General features: G+C 45.7%; 1 protein-coding gene across 1 annotated transcript in view; it reads right to left on the bottom strand.

Annotated features, from left to right (window-relative positions):
* Positions 1 to 17,554, bottom strand: part of SNF4Agamma (SNF4/AMP-activated protein kinase gamma subunit) — a 112,661-nt gene that overhangs the window by 78,777 nt on the left and 16,330 nt on the right. Inside the window, exons 2-3 of the mRNA XM_031992642.2 lie at positions 10,454 to 11,185; positions 7,526 to 8,151 (exon numbers count right to left, since the gene is read on the bottom strand). Of these exons, the coding sequence (XP_031848502.1) occupies positions 7,526 to 8,151; positions 10,454 to 11,185 (1,358 nt within the window). The remainder of the gene's footprint in view (positions 1 to 7,525; positions 8,152 to 10,453; positions 11,186 to 17,554) is intronic.

Below are 17,554 nucleotides of genomic sequence, written 5' to 3'. Positions count from 1 at the left end.
GGAAAAATAATTTTCGTAGACCACAGATCAGATTAGTATTGACTGAGCAAATTGACAGAGAAAACGAAGGTTTTCCTTAATTTTTAAAGGAACCTGTATGTTCTCGGAAATTTCTTTGGAAAAATGAACTGGAATTGATAATTGTTTGCATAGATTAATATTCGGAGTGCGGAGGATTTTGCGTTCGAATGGTTCCGTAAAGATGGCGACTGGTCCTTGATCGTGTCGCCATCTATCAACGAGCGCGATCAACATCTGCAAATCTCGCGAGCAATGGCGAGTGAACCGATCAACGATAAAAACAGTCGCCTGCATTCCCCAGACGTTTTATCGACCGAATTTTCTCTTAAAATAAAAAGAAATAATTTTCAACACGAAACAGAATTACAGAGTACAAATTTCATTAATAAAGTCTGATTAATCCATTCCGTGGAAAGTTCAGTATCTACAATCTTAGACATTAAATATAAATCTCCGAATCAAAAATCTAAAAATACCAAGAATTATCATATCAACGAAAGTCGATTGGACTCGGTCTAATTTTCGAATGGAAATTCAAGAATAATTACGTCCAGCTAATCTCGTTATCTGGTACAACTCGTTGAGACATGAAATCATTGATAAATAATCGTTGAACATCGGTTCGCGTCGGCCAACACGATGTAATCAAAACAAACAGGAAAATAAAGATTAATTGCTTGAAAACAACCACACCGAGAAGCTCGAAGTCGAACACGACCGTTCGGCAGTAAGTTACCAAGTCCGCAAGTTATAAAATTGCGAAGTGATTAATTCGCTGAGGTACGAAATTACTCGACCACCAGGCGACCGATCCATTAAGTTACCGAGTCGGCGAGCTGCTAAGCTATCAATCATTAACTAGAGAACACCGCAGCATAAAAACTGCGATACCAAATCTTCGGTATCACGCCTCGTTCCGATACGATTTATCTCGAGCACAGACTGCAAAGTAACGCTGTAGAAAACGCACGAAATTCTCGTGGCAGTGAACGTGTTATCGGTCGGCCGGCCAACCGGACTGGTGCGTGGCCGGCCCGATAAACCGTCGATCGGGCGAAAAATGATCGGAATTATCGGACCGGCCGAATGATAACCGGTCGCGGGGAATCTCGGCGTAGGAAAAGTCGCGCGAAAATGTCAGGACTGAAATAGATTAACGGCACACACCGGGCTGCAATTACTCAGTTCGGATGCCTGTCGCGAACCGGAGGCACGTGTAAAATTCTTTGTACTCTAAAACGGGCATATGAGTCGTCCCGCGCAGCCGCGTTACGCAACGGACAGCGAAATATCGCAAACAACAAATAAAGCGCGTTCACTTCATTTCGTTCCGACGTGTACGCGCCGCGATGAGAGGAAGCGGCCGGGGGCGGGGAAATGATAGAGAAAGAGAGAGAAAATGAGGGAAAGAGGTGAGGAACGTTCCAGGAAAAACGTTGCATCGTTTACGTGTTGCAACAACGTTGCATTGTGCCGACGAACGTCGAGTCACACTCGCCTTTTCGATTGCTTTCTGCTTCGTATCGGTTTATAATGCTGTTCGCCTTGAGAATTCTCAGCTTTTTGGTAATTACAGTTGTTACGGGCAAATGCAACGAAGATAAATGGCGTTCGACATAATTATTAGTGATTTCATAGTTCTTAAGTAACATTGTTGTCTAGTTACTTAATATTCTTATATCGTTTCTCTCGTTGCAATTGTTTTCAAGCGATCTCGAAGCGTTCTAAATATTAATAGCTAAAAGTTCCTGAATTTGACTGCATACCGCGATTCTCTATTTTCGAAGCTCCAATTTCCAGAAACCGTGGAGTGCAATTAAACGCGTTCTAATTCGAAGTATTCCCGAAACTAACGCGAACAAACGTTGAACATCGAAACGTTCGCTTTCTCGCTCTTCATGATTTACGTCCAGCGACATACAGTTTTTATTGGCTCGTTCTCACTGGAGACGAGTTGTCTGGCCATTAAACTGCAACTTCGATCCCCGGCGATCCATCGTTTTCAGGTTCATTTAACAAAGAGTTCTCGCGTCTCATTGAATCGTAATGCGAGTATTAGCATGGGCAGCCACGTGTGTCGTTGTAAAATGTTCACCGTGTTCATTTAATTCATTCCGAATTCTGCCTCCGTCAGTTTCCACGCTTCGGCGATCGCTTAATTAACGGTTTAACGATACGATCGATGATCGCGCGAGGTCTGACGACAAATAAGCGAGAAGCGATTGAAACTGCGTGCGTTACTTAGCTCGAGATCAGCGTTTTTCGTCGAGATTTCGTTGAAATCTTTTGCTGAACCGAATGAAAACTTTTTCCTTTGAACCGAATAACGTCGTTCATCAGTTTTCGAACTATAACTTTCGTCTGAAGCGCAAACTTTCCAGTTTCTTCCGTCCATCGTCCGAAACAAGTAATTCGCAGACGACATTTCATCTAATTAGCCGACTTTAGAGCGAATGATCCAGAATTAACCGAAGATTTAAAGTGAAAAATACGAATCAATCCTAACGATCGGTAACTGCACGCATTCGGGTACGAACAATGATGACGATCGCACGAATTTTGCAGCACATCGATCGGTATAGATGAATTTACACGCGACGCGAGTTTCCCTCCCACGTTCGAAGCCGCTTCCGAAAACAAAGGATCCTCGAGGGAAGAAACTCTACCCTGTGCAAACTTTTCATTTGAAAATTGCGAAGGAGGGAACGCTAAACCCATTTACTTGCTGCGTCACACCCTGTATATATATACTGGGTGGGGCACGAGCCATGAACTACTTCGATAACTCGATAAAAAGTAATTTCGGCGATAATTGGATTTACGCGAGCGCTGTTTAATTTTCGACAAGTCGCACGGCGTATTATCTAATCGCGTTTTAATCTCGCGTTTTCAATGTTCCCCGATGTTCCTTCCGCGAAAAAACGCGATTACCAAAAAATTATGGATAATGGAGGGTGAAACAAGTAAACAGCAATGAACTGTTTCTATTCCTCGATCCAATGTTGTAATAAGACTAACTTAACAAGAATCGATGTTATTCATTACCCACGAATCAAAGCAAACTATTTTGCTATTATCATTGTATTATCTTCAAATATAATTTCCACTTGAAGTAGAATGGAATGTAAACAGTACGCCAAGGGGTTAAGGAAATGTCTTCGTAGTTTTGGAGTATCAAGAGTGGTCTTACAAAGAGAGACAAAAATCTGTTTGAATGAAACTCTATGCACATAATGCATCTAGAAATGGAAAAAGGCTTTGTCGACAGTGCTCCTCTCTCCGTGGATTTCCTAACAGTTCTCTTCGAAAATTAATTTATAATCCAAGAGGTTAAAGGAAAGAAAAACGAATATTTCAGCGGAAGATGGTCGATATTATTCGCCGGACAGCGAGATGAGTCTCGCGGCGTTCCTTCGCCGAGCTAATATAATCCGGGAGCGCGTGCTGTTTACGCGGGCAATTCACGTACACGCGAAGGAGGCCTTACGTGACACGTTGTCCGTCATAACAGTCTTCAACGCATTGTAATTCGTCTTTCGTACCGAATCGATAGAGCTTAAAGGAAGCCTTGTGCCTAAGCCTGCCCCCGTTGCCCCCCTGCCGCCGGTGAATTCATTAAACCATCGCGGTCGAGATCTGGGCCGAACGATACCCCTTTCTTACATTCTGAGTCCCACTTTTTATACCTCCATTTATTTATTCATGTACTTATTTGCTTGTTTGTATGTATATTTGCTTAATATGAATGAGAAAGACGGTAAAGGCCTTTTAACCCTAAAGAACCGGTCTCTCGGAAGGTCGTAAATAGTTCAATTCGTTCGATCAAGGAGAATTCCCGTGGAATGGAATCTTTCGATTCTAGAAATTTATCATTATTTTAAGACGATTGAGACGATGCATTAATTTAGTCGCGCTATTAATTCTTATTGGACATCGATTGCCTCGCATGGCACGATTGTATTCAAGCAATTCAGTAGTCGATGACTGGCACGATGCTTCACGTGTTAATGACTGGAGAAGAATTTAGAATTCATTTTTGAAACTCCTCTATAGAAACTCCAAGGGCACGAGAGACTTGAATTCGTTTAAGCATCGACCCCTCTTACGACTGAATTTCGTATGTGCATTCGTTAGAACTAATTATCCTTAACCCTTTGCTTGTCAACTTCTTTCGCGCTCCCCAAAATACATCCTCCGAATCCCCGACGCCCCATCGTTTCGGTTTTCTTTCCCACATATGTTACGATTGTTTTTTAGTCATTCAGAAGCGTCGGTCACCGGTGGCTGACACGGCGCTGAACGTGTTAAAAGAACGAGAGAGTGGATTTTGGAGGACGATGCACGGTGCAGCGTTCGTGCACGCGAAGGCGGATCGAAGCGCGCGCAGGCGGCGGTCGACCTCGATCGTTCGAACGATGGAAAAAGGACTTCGTTAAAGCGAGGGCCGTGTGCAGGCAACGCGGATACTTCGTGACCAAGGTAATCTACCCTTCCGACAGGAAGAAGGTGAGGCCCTCGAAGTACCCTGCGGCCAGGTTCGTCGAACCCACCTCCTTGTAACCCGTGCAACGCCGTGGTTACCCGCTGCGAGCTGATCGTTCGTTGGCCTGCTTGTTTACGGAAGCTATCGGCTGTGCCCGGTCGATTTCAATGTATCGGGTCATCTCGTGGAGCGGCCACAATGCACAGGCAACGTTGTTTCAACGATAAAACTACCGAACAGTTAGAATCACCTGTTTCCAATTATTTCGGAAAATTAGAACACGTTTTCGGTCTCGTATCTGTAGAGACGAACGTTTCATTCGAAAACCTTCGCGATTTAACGCTAGAACTACCGAGCATTTAATACGATTAATACGTAACCCCTATAAAAATTGTAATAATTGATTGTTATCAATTCCTTCGGACATTCAGTATAGTATTCGAATATTCAGTGCTTTTAAGATATCAATAGTTACGAAATAAACACGTTGGAACCAGTCATTTTGACTGGTAGTTCTAGTGTTAAATACTTGCGAAAGACACATTTTGAAAGGTCAACTGGACCTGTTTTACTGTTAAAATGACAGAACGCTTTAACCTCTTCAGAGCTGAACTCTTTGGAGATAGATGATTTTGGGTTCCGTTTCACTGCAGTCTTTTTGTTCTAATTGACTCAAGCGACACGAAGACGGAGGTAGTTATCGGAAACATTCAGAAAAACAAGTATTCGTTCGATGGAGGTTAATGTTAAACTACAATCGAATGTTCATATATAGGAGAGTATCCTTGAAGAGAAAAGGAAGAAGAGTGTAGGACGAATGAATTCCTTGTAGGATTTCTTCGATGATTTTCTCAGTAACCTCGTTGTATCCTCTAAAAGATTCACCCTGAAACGAATGAACATTCGACCGAAGAAGATTGTAAAACGAATTAATGCGTTATGGGATTTCCTTGGCGATTCCCTCGGTAACTCTGTTGCTGCGTCTGGCTGCAGTTCGAATCGAAGATCGATCCTAAAACGATCGAGCGTTCTAACGAAGAGGATTCTTTGATCATTTTTTCTTACTTCTACTTCCTTCGTTTCGCCATTACGTTAATAAAAGTACTCGCTTCTTAAATAATATATTTAAGTTAAAAATATCTTGTTTAAAGCTTTCAATATTCGTCACAAGTTTCAGTAACTGTTTCATAGGTTTGCTCAAAATAAGCAACATTCCCAACGATGATCCTCGAGAAACTGTGTGAAACACTGTTCCGGATGACTTTGAAATTTTAATGAGGATATTCAATAACGGAAAATTACTGCAGATTCTACACCATTTTCCTGTTTCTTTATCTATCGTCACAGTCTATTATCGTTCACGTTCGTCTCGGATTTGTTTCGGATCGCGTGGACGATAATGCCGAGTAAATTGCAGTCCGGTGCGTTTCGAATACTCGGGGAAAAAAGAATAATAGGAAAAAAAAGAAGATTATCTCGATGAGATCACGCGCGAAACCGAGGTGCCAATCGATGATCGTGCGTTCGCGTGATTGGCCGTTCGTGACAACCATAATTCCACGGGCGATCATACCCGACGACCACACCTTGCTCGTTGTGAACCAGACTTTAAATGGTCACCGACGCATAAGCGCGCAGTGCACGGCGCATAAAGATGCGTAATGTTTTAACGCGTGGAATGAACAGTGCTTATTAGAGCTTCTTGAAACCAATCGAATCATTTGTCATTCACTTTTGATAATCTTCATATCAATATGTATCGCTAACATCAAATGTTTCGCAAAAGAATTTATCTTATCCGATGAACACTAACTACGTACCAATTGAAACGATCAGTTTTATTTTTCAAGACTATTCATAGCTTAAAAGTATTAAATCTCCAAGATGTTTTTAAAAATAAACAGTTATAATTATAATACTATAATAAGTGCCCGTTGAGATTAATAAGCGTCACATGCGTCGCTCAGAGGCCAAGGCTGTTAAATCGATTTTTCATGCTTTCTGACTTGTGTGAGTTTTCATGGGATAAATAATATTCTTTTTAATTTCTCAAGGATTCGCTCCTGAGCGAGTCATAAGTTAATTGTATAAAATACTCGGTAGTTAGTGTTAACTTGGAAAATAATCATCGACAGTTCGTAACAGTCCTCCTCTATGAACTCAAGCATCTTCTTGAAACAGAGATATTAAATTTTTCTTTGATATAATTCGCACAAAAACCGAAGACGAACGTCATTTCGAGAAGCATCCCGGGAACGCGAGACGCGTCTCACCGCGTCGTTTAGCGAAGTACGCGAGCGACGATGGCGTAATCTGAAACGCAATCCCCGATTTTATTGTATCGCGAGCGAGATACTCTAGCGCCATTGACTTTCGCAACAGCTCGTGCAGCGACCACGGTAAACAAATTTGCGAGACCGTTCCTCCTCACGGCAATTAGTCAATTACTACAATTAGACGGACTGACGGACTGACCGCGCGACTCCTCGGTGTTGGACGTACGCGGACGAAACGTCGCTTCGAAAGTTTCGCAATCGGCGAAGAATATCTTCGAATCAACGCTAGAACTACCAGGTGGATCAAAACGATCGATTCCTAATTCTTTTAGTATTGCTGCAGAGCTACGGATACTTCCTTAGGGAATGATTAAAGAAGCTGATTTGCTAATACCTAAACTGAAATATAAACCCACTGAAATCTTAATAAATTAACGCTTATAGCTTTCGCAAAGAAATTTGACGAAGATGATTTAAATGCTCCGTGTTCTACCGTTAACCCTTTGAACTCTGTAGACTCCAATATTGCACCAGTTATAATATCAAAAATTTTAACGAATCAAAGAAACTACCCTAAACTTATTCGATTCTCCACACATCGCAATTTTCTACTGAGAAGGAGAATAAAAGATCGAAGGGATATTAAGCTGTAATTGAATCAACTAACGTCGACGTGAACCTCAAAGTGAGAAACCAAGAGCATTTCGGACCGCAAAGGGTTGAAGACACAGAACGAAAGACTCACCTTCCTCTTCCGTTCCTGCACGAAGTCCACCCTGCGCACCCAGACCTCCTCGGTGGAGTCGTAGTCGAGCGTGCTGGAGCTGCTGGCCTGGCTCTTCATCTCGATCAGGCTGCTGTCGAAGTACCTCTTGTCCAAATGTGGGCTGGGCAGGGGGCTGGTCCTGGAGAAGGTCATGCTGGTGGAGTAGGTCGGAGGGTCGGTGGCCGGGAAGGTCATCCCGGGCCCAGTGGTGTGCCTTCTCCTCAGAGGCGGCTTCGTGGTGGACGTGGGCGACGTGACGGTGCACGTGGTGAACCTCGAGGACGCGGTGGTGGTGACCGTCACGGTGGTGCTCGGCGGAGCCGTCGTCGCCGTCGACGTGCTCGTCGTGGCCGGCGTCGTCGTCGTTGCCGTTGTCGTCGACGCGGCGGCCGTAGTCACGGCGATCGAGGTAGGGGTCTTCGACTCGGACAACGACGAGCCGCCGATCGACTTCTGATCGATCCTCTCCGAGCTCGACTTCTCGGACGCCGACGGGCTGGACGCCTTCGACGAAGCGTTCTCCAGCTTCTCCTCGATCTCCTCCGTCTTCGAGACGTCGTTCTTGCTGCCTGCGGTCCCCGCGTTCGTCGTGTCCACGTTTTTGCCTGGAAACGAAGGTGGAGCTTTATAACGAACTGACAGGAACCTTTTAACACGTTGAATGCCACAACATCGAAATTTGATGAAATTATATGGAGCGTACACTGATTAGGTGCTTCACCGGTAAAAGAGTGCGCGGTCTCGCCGATCCGATCGCCACAAAGAGAGCATTGTCTCGTTCCGATCGCGCCGGTGGATCTCGGGTAGACCAAGGTCTACCCGCCACAAAGACGCGCCTGTTCCGCGGATTTTGCACCGTACACCGGCGTGTCGCGTTCATTCGCGACTCGCATCTTTGTTTCGAAATCGATAACGATTCCTCTGCGAAGGTTTTTCCGCCCGTCGATTTCACAGATATCGAATTGTTTGAATATTATTTAGTAGCAGTTTAAGTCGACTCTGATTCGTGCAATTATGAGAATATGCGTTGCAATGCTTTAACTTCGAAGCTACAGTCCTCGCGATCTATATACAACGCAGTCCTCTAGAACCAATACAATAAACTGTACAAACGCCCGTAAATCTAGCGTTAATTAGCTCCGTAAATATCGATACAACAAGACAAATGATTTCATAAACGTACACGCCGATTTCCATTGATACGATTACACGCGCTTCGTAATCGTTCACTTTTAAGCCTCCCCTTTCCAAGATCTAAACGAAGCAGCGTCGGTTCTTCTAGGAACAATGGTATAAACTGTACAACGAGTATCCGTTAATCCAGTCTCGAGGCACGAAGGAGAAAGAAAGAGGAAACGAGGGCGTCAGTTTAATAACCGGATAATAAATTGATAACGATCGTTCCGGCGAGGATTGAGTTACCGCGTTTCCCGTTACGGAAATAATCTATAAATACAACGCGACCGCCGCGCTGAAGCGGGCAGTTCGGTTTTCGCGGTGTTGGTAGAATCGTTGCCAAACGGAACTGAACGAAGCTAAACCACCGGCCGCTACGCTAATCTTAGCTCTTATTAAACGAGTGCGAGGGCTCCTCCTAATAGCTCGACGCGCGCGTTTCAATGTCTGAATCGCGTTTCGCAATCGCACGCCCGGTTTCCGCGCGACCCGTGCACGCGCAATCGCGCTGCCCGATCCAACTACCCCTCGAGCAACGATCGAGGAAGCCAGCTGCTCGAATCTTCCGGGGATCATTTCGATTCCCTTCCGAACCTACGATTTTTTCTATTCTGCCTGTGGAGATTATAGGACTACTTTTAGTCCTATCAGTTCCTTTAACCCTTTGAACTCTGTAGGCTCCAATATTGCAGTTGAAATATTAAATATTTCAATGAATCTTAAAGAAACTACCCTAAAATTATTAGACTTACATCCAAATTTTGTACAGAGGAAAATAAAAGATCAAAGAAATATAGCATTTCTCATTTTCTCTAGGAATACTATAAAAATTAGTTGCTGATAGATTACAAAGCAACCTGGAGAGCTAAGGATTAAGCTCATCGATCCTTTAGTCTTTTAGGCCCAGTTTCTCTAAAGGCACTATTACATCGTATCATTGATACCTAACAGAAAGAAGATACTCGGCTACAGGAAAGTACCATCCGATAATGTCGTCTGAAGTTTTCAAAGAAACGGAATCCACAAATTATCAACACGCTGGGAAGAGGTCACCATTAACCACATTCCAGCGATATGGAAACACGTCCCGAGATCTCCATGCGCGCGAGAGGCGACGCGCGAGCTGATGCGCGAAAACCGGACGCCATTACGACGCACACGCGGCCGATCCTTCTGCGTAATGAAAAGCTGAATCGTTGAGTCGCGGGACGGCCATAATTGCATCGAAACGAACGAGTTATTCGCGATTAACGAGCGACACCGCGGAAAACTGTTCAAACGAGGCACTACGGGTCCAACGTCTTCGGAATCCTCTGGCAAAAGTTATAGGAGCCACTCCTTTAGCAAAACGATCAGTTCTATTAAACGAAACACAGGGAATTTTAATGGTATAAGATAAAGAATCAGTCGACGCGTTAATTGCCTCGAGAATCTCGAGCTTTTCGCTTATCCTCGTTCCATCGCATTTCAAAGAATCTTCGTCCGCAAAAGGTTAATCGTCTGATACACGATTCCTACGTCGCACTATAATTCAGTTATATACAAATCACAACTATTCCCAACCAACTCGACAGTGTCTTCAACACCATGATGCCTTTCAGCGCTAAAGGATTCGAAGAGCAACTCACTCTGGCCAATCAAGTCCAACCGACCTCTAGCTTTTAGAAGGCTACTTAGAACTTGCGATCTCTAAAATCTAGGAAGCATGAGAAACAAGCTGGTAAAGCTCACCTTCCTCCGTCTCGTACTCGTCCTCCTCCCTGCACTCGGACAGCCTCCTGCCCCACGGATAGGGGCTGTGCGTCTGGTTCCTGGAGGGCAGCCTGTTGACGTGCGACAGGAAGTAATGGTGGAAGAAGCTGTCCACGCCGTCCGAGTTCTCGCCGGTGCACTGCAGCATGTCCTTCAGCGCGGCCAGCGAGGTGATGGTGTTGTAATTGATGGCGGAGATCAGGTCGTCCTCGATGTCGCTGTCGTCGGTGGTGTCGTCGTTGTTGTTCTGATCCTCCTTCTTCGTCTCGGGCAGCGCGGGCTTCGCGAGCTCGGTCTTCGACGCTTCCGTTTTGTCGTCCGAGCTGGTTTCCGATTCATCGTCGGAGGTGCTGGTCGACGTGGTGCTGCTCGACGACTCCTCCACTTCCTTCTTCCCGTCGGTCTTCTCCTCTTTGGCGTCCTCGTCGGACCCTTTGCCCTCGTCCTCGTCGCGCTCCTCCTCGTCCTCCTCGTCCTGGGACACGGCCTTCGACAGTTTGTCCGTGCCGTCGCGGTTCTCGTCGTTGCGAGCCATTTTTCCTAGATTCTTGAGGTTCTTCAGGGACTCCTCCTTGCCCAGGCTTCCCTTGCCGATCTTCGCGTCGCCGTCGCCTTGCCCGGTCATCTTGGCCCCGCACCGATTATCACTGATCACATCGCACTCATCCGACTCGTTCTGCTTGTCACCGCCGGCACTATCCATCGAGGTATCTGCAAAACGAAAGGGCGAGGTGTTATTGGCGCTGACACGATGGCGTTCTGCTGTTGGAACTTGAAATGTTTACTCGGCTCGATCGTAGCCTGATGCACGATGCTTTAGGGTATCTTTTTGGAACTTTTGCAAGTCGTTTCAATGGTAGCTGCATAGCAGAATACGTAATTTATATTACTACGCGGATTTCTTTCGCGCTAGAGCTTAACCTTTTAGCTACGGAGCTAGCAGCGACGCTATACCTTCGAACGGCAAGGTTGGACGTGGTTTGCACGTCGTAAGTGTAATATCACCGCGATTTGAGACCGCTAGAATTTTCCGCTGTGCAATTACGTTAGATTGGACCATAATGTGCACGACTATCGATGATAGAGAAGGATCGCGCCGCTATAGTGGCGTATCGTTCGAAAAGATCGTGTATACGAAAGCTGCTATAGCGGCGTACACTAGCTAAACGGTTAACGAAGCTACTTTGTCCGCGTTACCTACCGGAAGCCTATTAACAGAATCCTCGGTGACCGTTCTACATCGAAAACAAACTTAATAGTTTTCGATCAAGTGATGATCCCCCGAAACATCGGTACGATGCGGTAAGAGGATTCATTCTTTCTCAACAGCTACCGAAACATCGATAAACCCTTAACTCCTAATTGTCACCTTACTAAACTATCGAAGAACCATTAACAAATATATTGCCAATGATTACATAGAACAGCTTCTCTACATTCGCACCAAAGTCACAATTTACTTCAACAGTGAACCCTTTGCACTCGGAAGCTTTCCACTAGAAACATTCGACATTTTCCGATGAGACATAGACGACACTATTTGAAACGAACCAATGAGAAAACACGTGAATTAAGAAATAAAGCTATTTTATATAAATATTCCACATATCGATGCATTCTAAAAAACTTAATACTACATTTAACAGTTTGTAATTTTCTTATATTAAATCAAATGGTGACTGAGGGTGACTGAGTGCAAAGGGTTAAATGTCAACCCTTCGCGATCGAATGCCGCCGCAATGGCGACTTCAGCTTTCACATCAGAAATCGAGGTGCAAAATAAAGTTCAACGAATGCTCGTTCAAAGGGTGAACTAGAAATACGCAACGTACCGTTTCAATTCGAAAAAGAAACAGGTAATACTCAAGTGCACCCGGTGAATTCATTCTGAAGCGTTTCGCCGCGCGTCTATCTCGACGCGTCGCGATGGCGAAGGGTCGAACGAGCTCGTCGTTCGCCGAATGTCGCGATTTCGCTCGGCGGACGCTCCGGAGCGCGTTTTCCGACTCATCGGCTGCGTTTTCTTTTTATCCCGCGTTCGTTCCTCCTTTTTCGGGAACCGCCGGGACGCCTTGTTGTATGCACGTGAACGCGTCACTGGCGCATTGCGGTAAGTACGCCCTCTATTTCGTAACCGTGGAAACGTTTGACTGTACAGTCGGCTTTCCTAGATATACATTACACCGGCGAGTCGATCTTCAATGACGCCGAGGCACGAACGTCCAGCGAATCACCTCGGCGGGTTAAAAATGCATCCTCTATGCGGCGCGTCGAACGAACCGTGCGTTTAATCGTCGCTAATCGTAGACTAATTGCTCGAGAATTCGAAAATTCGCAGGATCCACCGGATACGAGAGCATTCGGAGAGCAATCATTGCGGAGGAATGTTGACTTTTCATTTCCCAGCATCTATATTAACCCTTTGCACTCGAAAGTTTCTCACTTGAAATGTTCGACGCTTTCTAATTAGATGTAGACGAGATTCTTTCAAATGAACGTTTTAAGAAATCACACGTGAATTAGGGAACTAAAGCTGTTTTCTTTCAATGTTTCACGTAATGATGCAGCGTACAAAGGTTAAGGGTAAGTACCAAGGGTAAACGGTTTGTTTTCTATATTCACGTACAACTTTTTACCATAAAATATAGTTTATACTTTACAAAATTATTAGGTTAAGACAGATGTTAGTAGTTTTATTTGCGCCTACATGCAAATATCTGCAATACTTAAGCGAATAAAAAGTTCTTTAGAAAACGAATCTTCGATTTCCGTTGCTCCGAGAAGCGTCATCGATACTCGATCAGAAAAGTAACGAACATTCGCCGAGAAAAATATTCTCGAGTGCAAAGGGTTAATCAATTTAGACATTGCTCTTTACTTATTTTTATCTTTTTTATTCCGCGATCGGACGCCGCTCGCGATAACCTGCCGCCGCGCCGAACGAAAGCGAATGTTTATTTAACTCCCAGCGTCGAAGATCTACGGGAAACGGTGTTCGCGGATCGCCGTCTAGCTAAACTGATAACTCGACAAAGAAAACCGAGGTTTATCGTGCTGAAGGTTAAGTTAATGAACTTTGATAGCGTTCGCCGGATCGCCGATAACGTTTCGACGCGGACCGATCCCGTGCAGTTCGGGATTGCGCGATTCCGGCCGATTTGTTCGGATCGAAACGATGTTTATAGACCTCCCGGGCCGCGAAACGGGCGTTCTCCATTTTATAAATACCGCATTTCCCCGAAGTTTGCTCGGACGTTCGGTAATCGCAATATTCGCGGTTCGGTCGAGCGTATCGCTGCGATCCCGATATCGTGATGCAACGTTCCCAATAAAAAGGGGAACGGTAAACAACTGAAATAAATAGAATGGTGAAATATTAATAGTGCGAGATTTTCATTTATAAAATGCATCCAACCCACTTATAATTAATGCCATAATTCTGTACAATGCTCAATAACACGAATAATTCCCACGTTCGCAAAATAGATTCGAACGAAACCTTCAACCTGTATCTTAGGCACAATCTCCACTCGTTTCGCAAACAAGATTACTTCCACTTCGGTATAAGGAATCTAATTGTCCATTCATTCCACTGCAAACGTTAATCTATCCCGCGAAAGATCCGAAGACCTCGCCCGAACAGTAAAATGAATCCTAAAACGAAAACGCGCATCCGCGAGTGTTACGATGCATAATTTCCAGTAACTCTCGGCCATAAACGCGTCTCCCGGTTCAACGCGATCGGCAGTTTCGCGTTTTCACTGTCGAACAGAGCAACAGGTCTTTCGCTCGCCGACGAAATCGCTTGTCGCGCGAGCGATACGAGAGGTGTTGGCGTTTCCCGGCAGAAAACGAACATTCTCGCACGGAACACGTTCATTCTTCCTTTCGCCGATCGCGTTACGCGCGAACGGGACGAGAAGGAGAGGGGAACAGAGGCTCGCGCGATATCGGTCTAAGTTACGAGCGCGTGAAAGAGTATCGCGGCCGCGAGCGACAGCGTACGGGACGGCCGAAGCGCAAACATGATTTAAGGGATCGATTAAGCGCGAGGAAATGAAAGAAGGAGTCGTTCGAATCGCCACGCGTCGTTTTCACTCGAACGTTTCATTCCTATTCCGCGGCTCTTCTGCGATCGTGCGCTGAATTTCGCTGAAGAAATCGGACGACGGACATGAATTCTGTAGACACGTTCGCTGGGAAACGGATTACTCGTCAAACGCGAATGAATTTTAGATTCTGAGTACACGAAGAAACCGAGTTTAAAGTTTGAATGAAATCTGTCCGGTCACGGTACGTTTAGCGTTGAATCCCGCACACCCGATGTGTGTCACCGGGAGGATTCGTTTTTTATCTGCCACTCGAGATCCCGTTTATTTTCGACAGTTCGCATCGGAATAATTTTATCTGTCGCGCGACAGATAACGCGTGGAACGGTAAATCCGATAAGATAAGCAACATTATGCGCTCCGGTATCGATCAAGATGCACGATCTAATCGTTCCGCTCGGCGGTCGCGAACGCGATCGATGCGATTCGGTCGAGTGGAGGGAAATCTATTGCAGGGATTGAAAGCGAAAACAGAGTCGATTCTACTCTATTAATCTCTCTAATTTCGCTCGGTAGCTCTAAGGCCGGGTTCGCGTCGAAGAGAGCTGTTCGGCTCGAACACGTTTGCTAGTATGAACAATTTCGCGAACGGCGATCAACGAGCAGGGAACTCGTCGGTGAGCTCGGGAAACAGTGCATCGAAGGATCTGCTCGCGACTTCGAAATCTATCGGAACGTGTCCGTGATATTGCCTAAGAAACAAGTCGACAACTGCTCGCGACTGCGAGGTCTAGCGTGAATGCAATACTATTTCCCTTGGCCAGTTTCTGAGCTGTTCGAGAGTGGCTCGTGAAGTCCTCTTCAGCCTGAACTAAACCTAATGACGAGCATCTAGCGAACAAGCGAGTAACCGCTTGCGAACTCCAGTTACTAGGCAGATCGTTTTCGGAAATTTTGTTATTGCAACCTATAAGATCTATAATAACCTGTAAGAAGATTAACCCTTTGCAAAATTCCAAAGGCGATCTGTCCGGAATTTTTGACCGCCGCTCGTTTAGCTACTCGCGAACAGTTCTCTTCGGTACGGACAAGGCCTAACGCGATCGCGGTGATTTCACCCGGGGAACTCGAGATAGACACGCGGCCAGTTTAATATAATCTTGACGGAAGTTAAGTGACGGCCGATACAGGACGGACACAGGATGCCGCGGTGCACGGGCGCATCTTTGGCCGCGGGCCAGGCGGACTCATCTTTCCCGCGATTACTTGTTTACCACGCGCGCTTACGCGGGCTGACGTAAACCCGCTATCGGACCAGCTCTCGTGGATGGATCCGAGACGAACACGTGACAACCGATGCATGCAGGCGTAGAGTCCTGCCGAATATTCCAACTTCGATACTTCTGAAGACTCTTTTCGTGAAAGACCGAATTATGCATCGAAGTGACGGATATTAGAGAAAAGGAAACCACGCGTTGGCTCCTGGTTGTTCGAACAATGAAATGATGCATTCGCTTTGGATTTTGGATAGCAAGGTCCGGGTTTACAGTAGAACTACCAAACAGGTGGAAATTAGCCATCTCAGAATTTGTTTTCACGGTCATTGTAATTGTAAAGACGTTCTTACGGAAGATTGTTAAATTAATTTACACATTTTCAGAATGGAAGAATATAAAGAGGCAGGTTCTGCACTCCAAGTTCAGCGTTTTGATGTTAATTTCGAGTGCAAGGCCTGTACTTCGCCAGTGAATTCGAGTAAAAGGCTCCCTCCAGAGGAACAGTTACACTGTTCCGGATAGACGCGTGCGAAGACAACAACAAGGCCAACACGCTGTAGGTGGCAATAGCCGCGATAAACACGCGAAAGAAGTGAAAGGTTTCCTGTTCCTCGAAAACACTCGGGAAACGGGCCCGCTCTCTTCTCATTATCGACGCTGAGCTCGCGATCGGGGAATTCCAAGCGTTTCCGCGCACGATTCCGCTCGGCGAAAATTGTAATTTGCAATTCGGCCGGTCGGATTCTATGGATTAACACGCGAGGAACGCGGTGAAGTGGATATTTCAACTTGACCGACGCTGTGTTCGTTTGACGTTCGATCCGGTGCAGAAGTCGCATCGAATTCTCAAGTATTTCTATTTATTTGTTCGGATATCCTCGCATCGACCATTGTCGCTCCAGGAATATCGCAGAATGACTGTCAGTCGGCTCGAAATCAGTTTCGTCGATTTCAAAGAGAAAATTCAATAATGAATATCGTACAAGCGAAGCAATATCGAGACACAGGAAATGAATTCGTACATATTTTACCATTGCAGTTGCGTTCGATGTATCCGCGGTTGGCAGTGAGACGGTCGGTAGCGGTGGCAAGGGTTAAACGATGTCACAACACGCGCAGGGACACGAAGGAAACAATAATTCTAATCGCGGTGAACAAATCGCGTGGAATCGTTATCGTTCCGCGTCGTTTGCGTTTGTTTGGCCATTACGCTCGAGAATTCAGCCGGCTAATGCATTAATTAACCAACCCCGATGTTTGATCGAGCCAAGGCTAGATCTCACCGGATAGAGGAGGTTATTTATAAGCTCCTGAGATCTCCTCGACGGAATCTCCGGAACGAGACATCGAAATCCTGCCGGGGCAACGACAATTAGCGTGTATATAGAAAAACGTACTCGGGAACTGGGTCAACGACAATAAGGACGGGACACTCGGGTCGGTAACACGGCGGGGACAGGAGCAAAAGGTCCGTCTCTTGGAATTACCAACGACGCCTTTTCCGTCTCCGCGTCGAGCTATCGACTGCATATCGATCACGAGACCTGACCGGCACCGGGACACCGGTAAAAATGAAGGAACATGCGAGAGAACGGAAATAGAATGGGACTGCGATGGCTCTCCGCGGCTCGCGATTGGAATCGGTCCGTCCTTTCTGGCGAAAGGTCGCCATTAACGCGTTAACCCCTTGTTCTATTATTACTTTCACAACTGTGTTCGATAGAACTGCTTTATCGTTAATCATTCGGTGGGCA

Source organism: Nomia melanderi, chromosome 10, assembly GCF_051020985.1.
Source record: "Nomia melanderi isolate GNS246 chromosome 10, iyNomMela1, whole genome shotgun sequence".
NCBI classification, from domain to species: Eukaryota; Metazoa; Arthropoda; class Insecta; order Hymenoptera; family Halictidae; genus Nomia; species Nomia melanderi.
The sequence above is the reverse complement of the archived record's forward strand: the minus strand, read 5'-3'. Positions and strand labels throughout refer to the sequence as shown.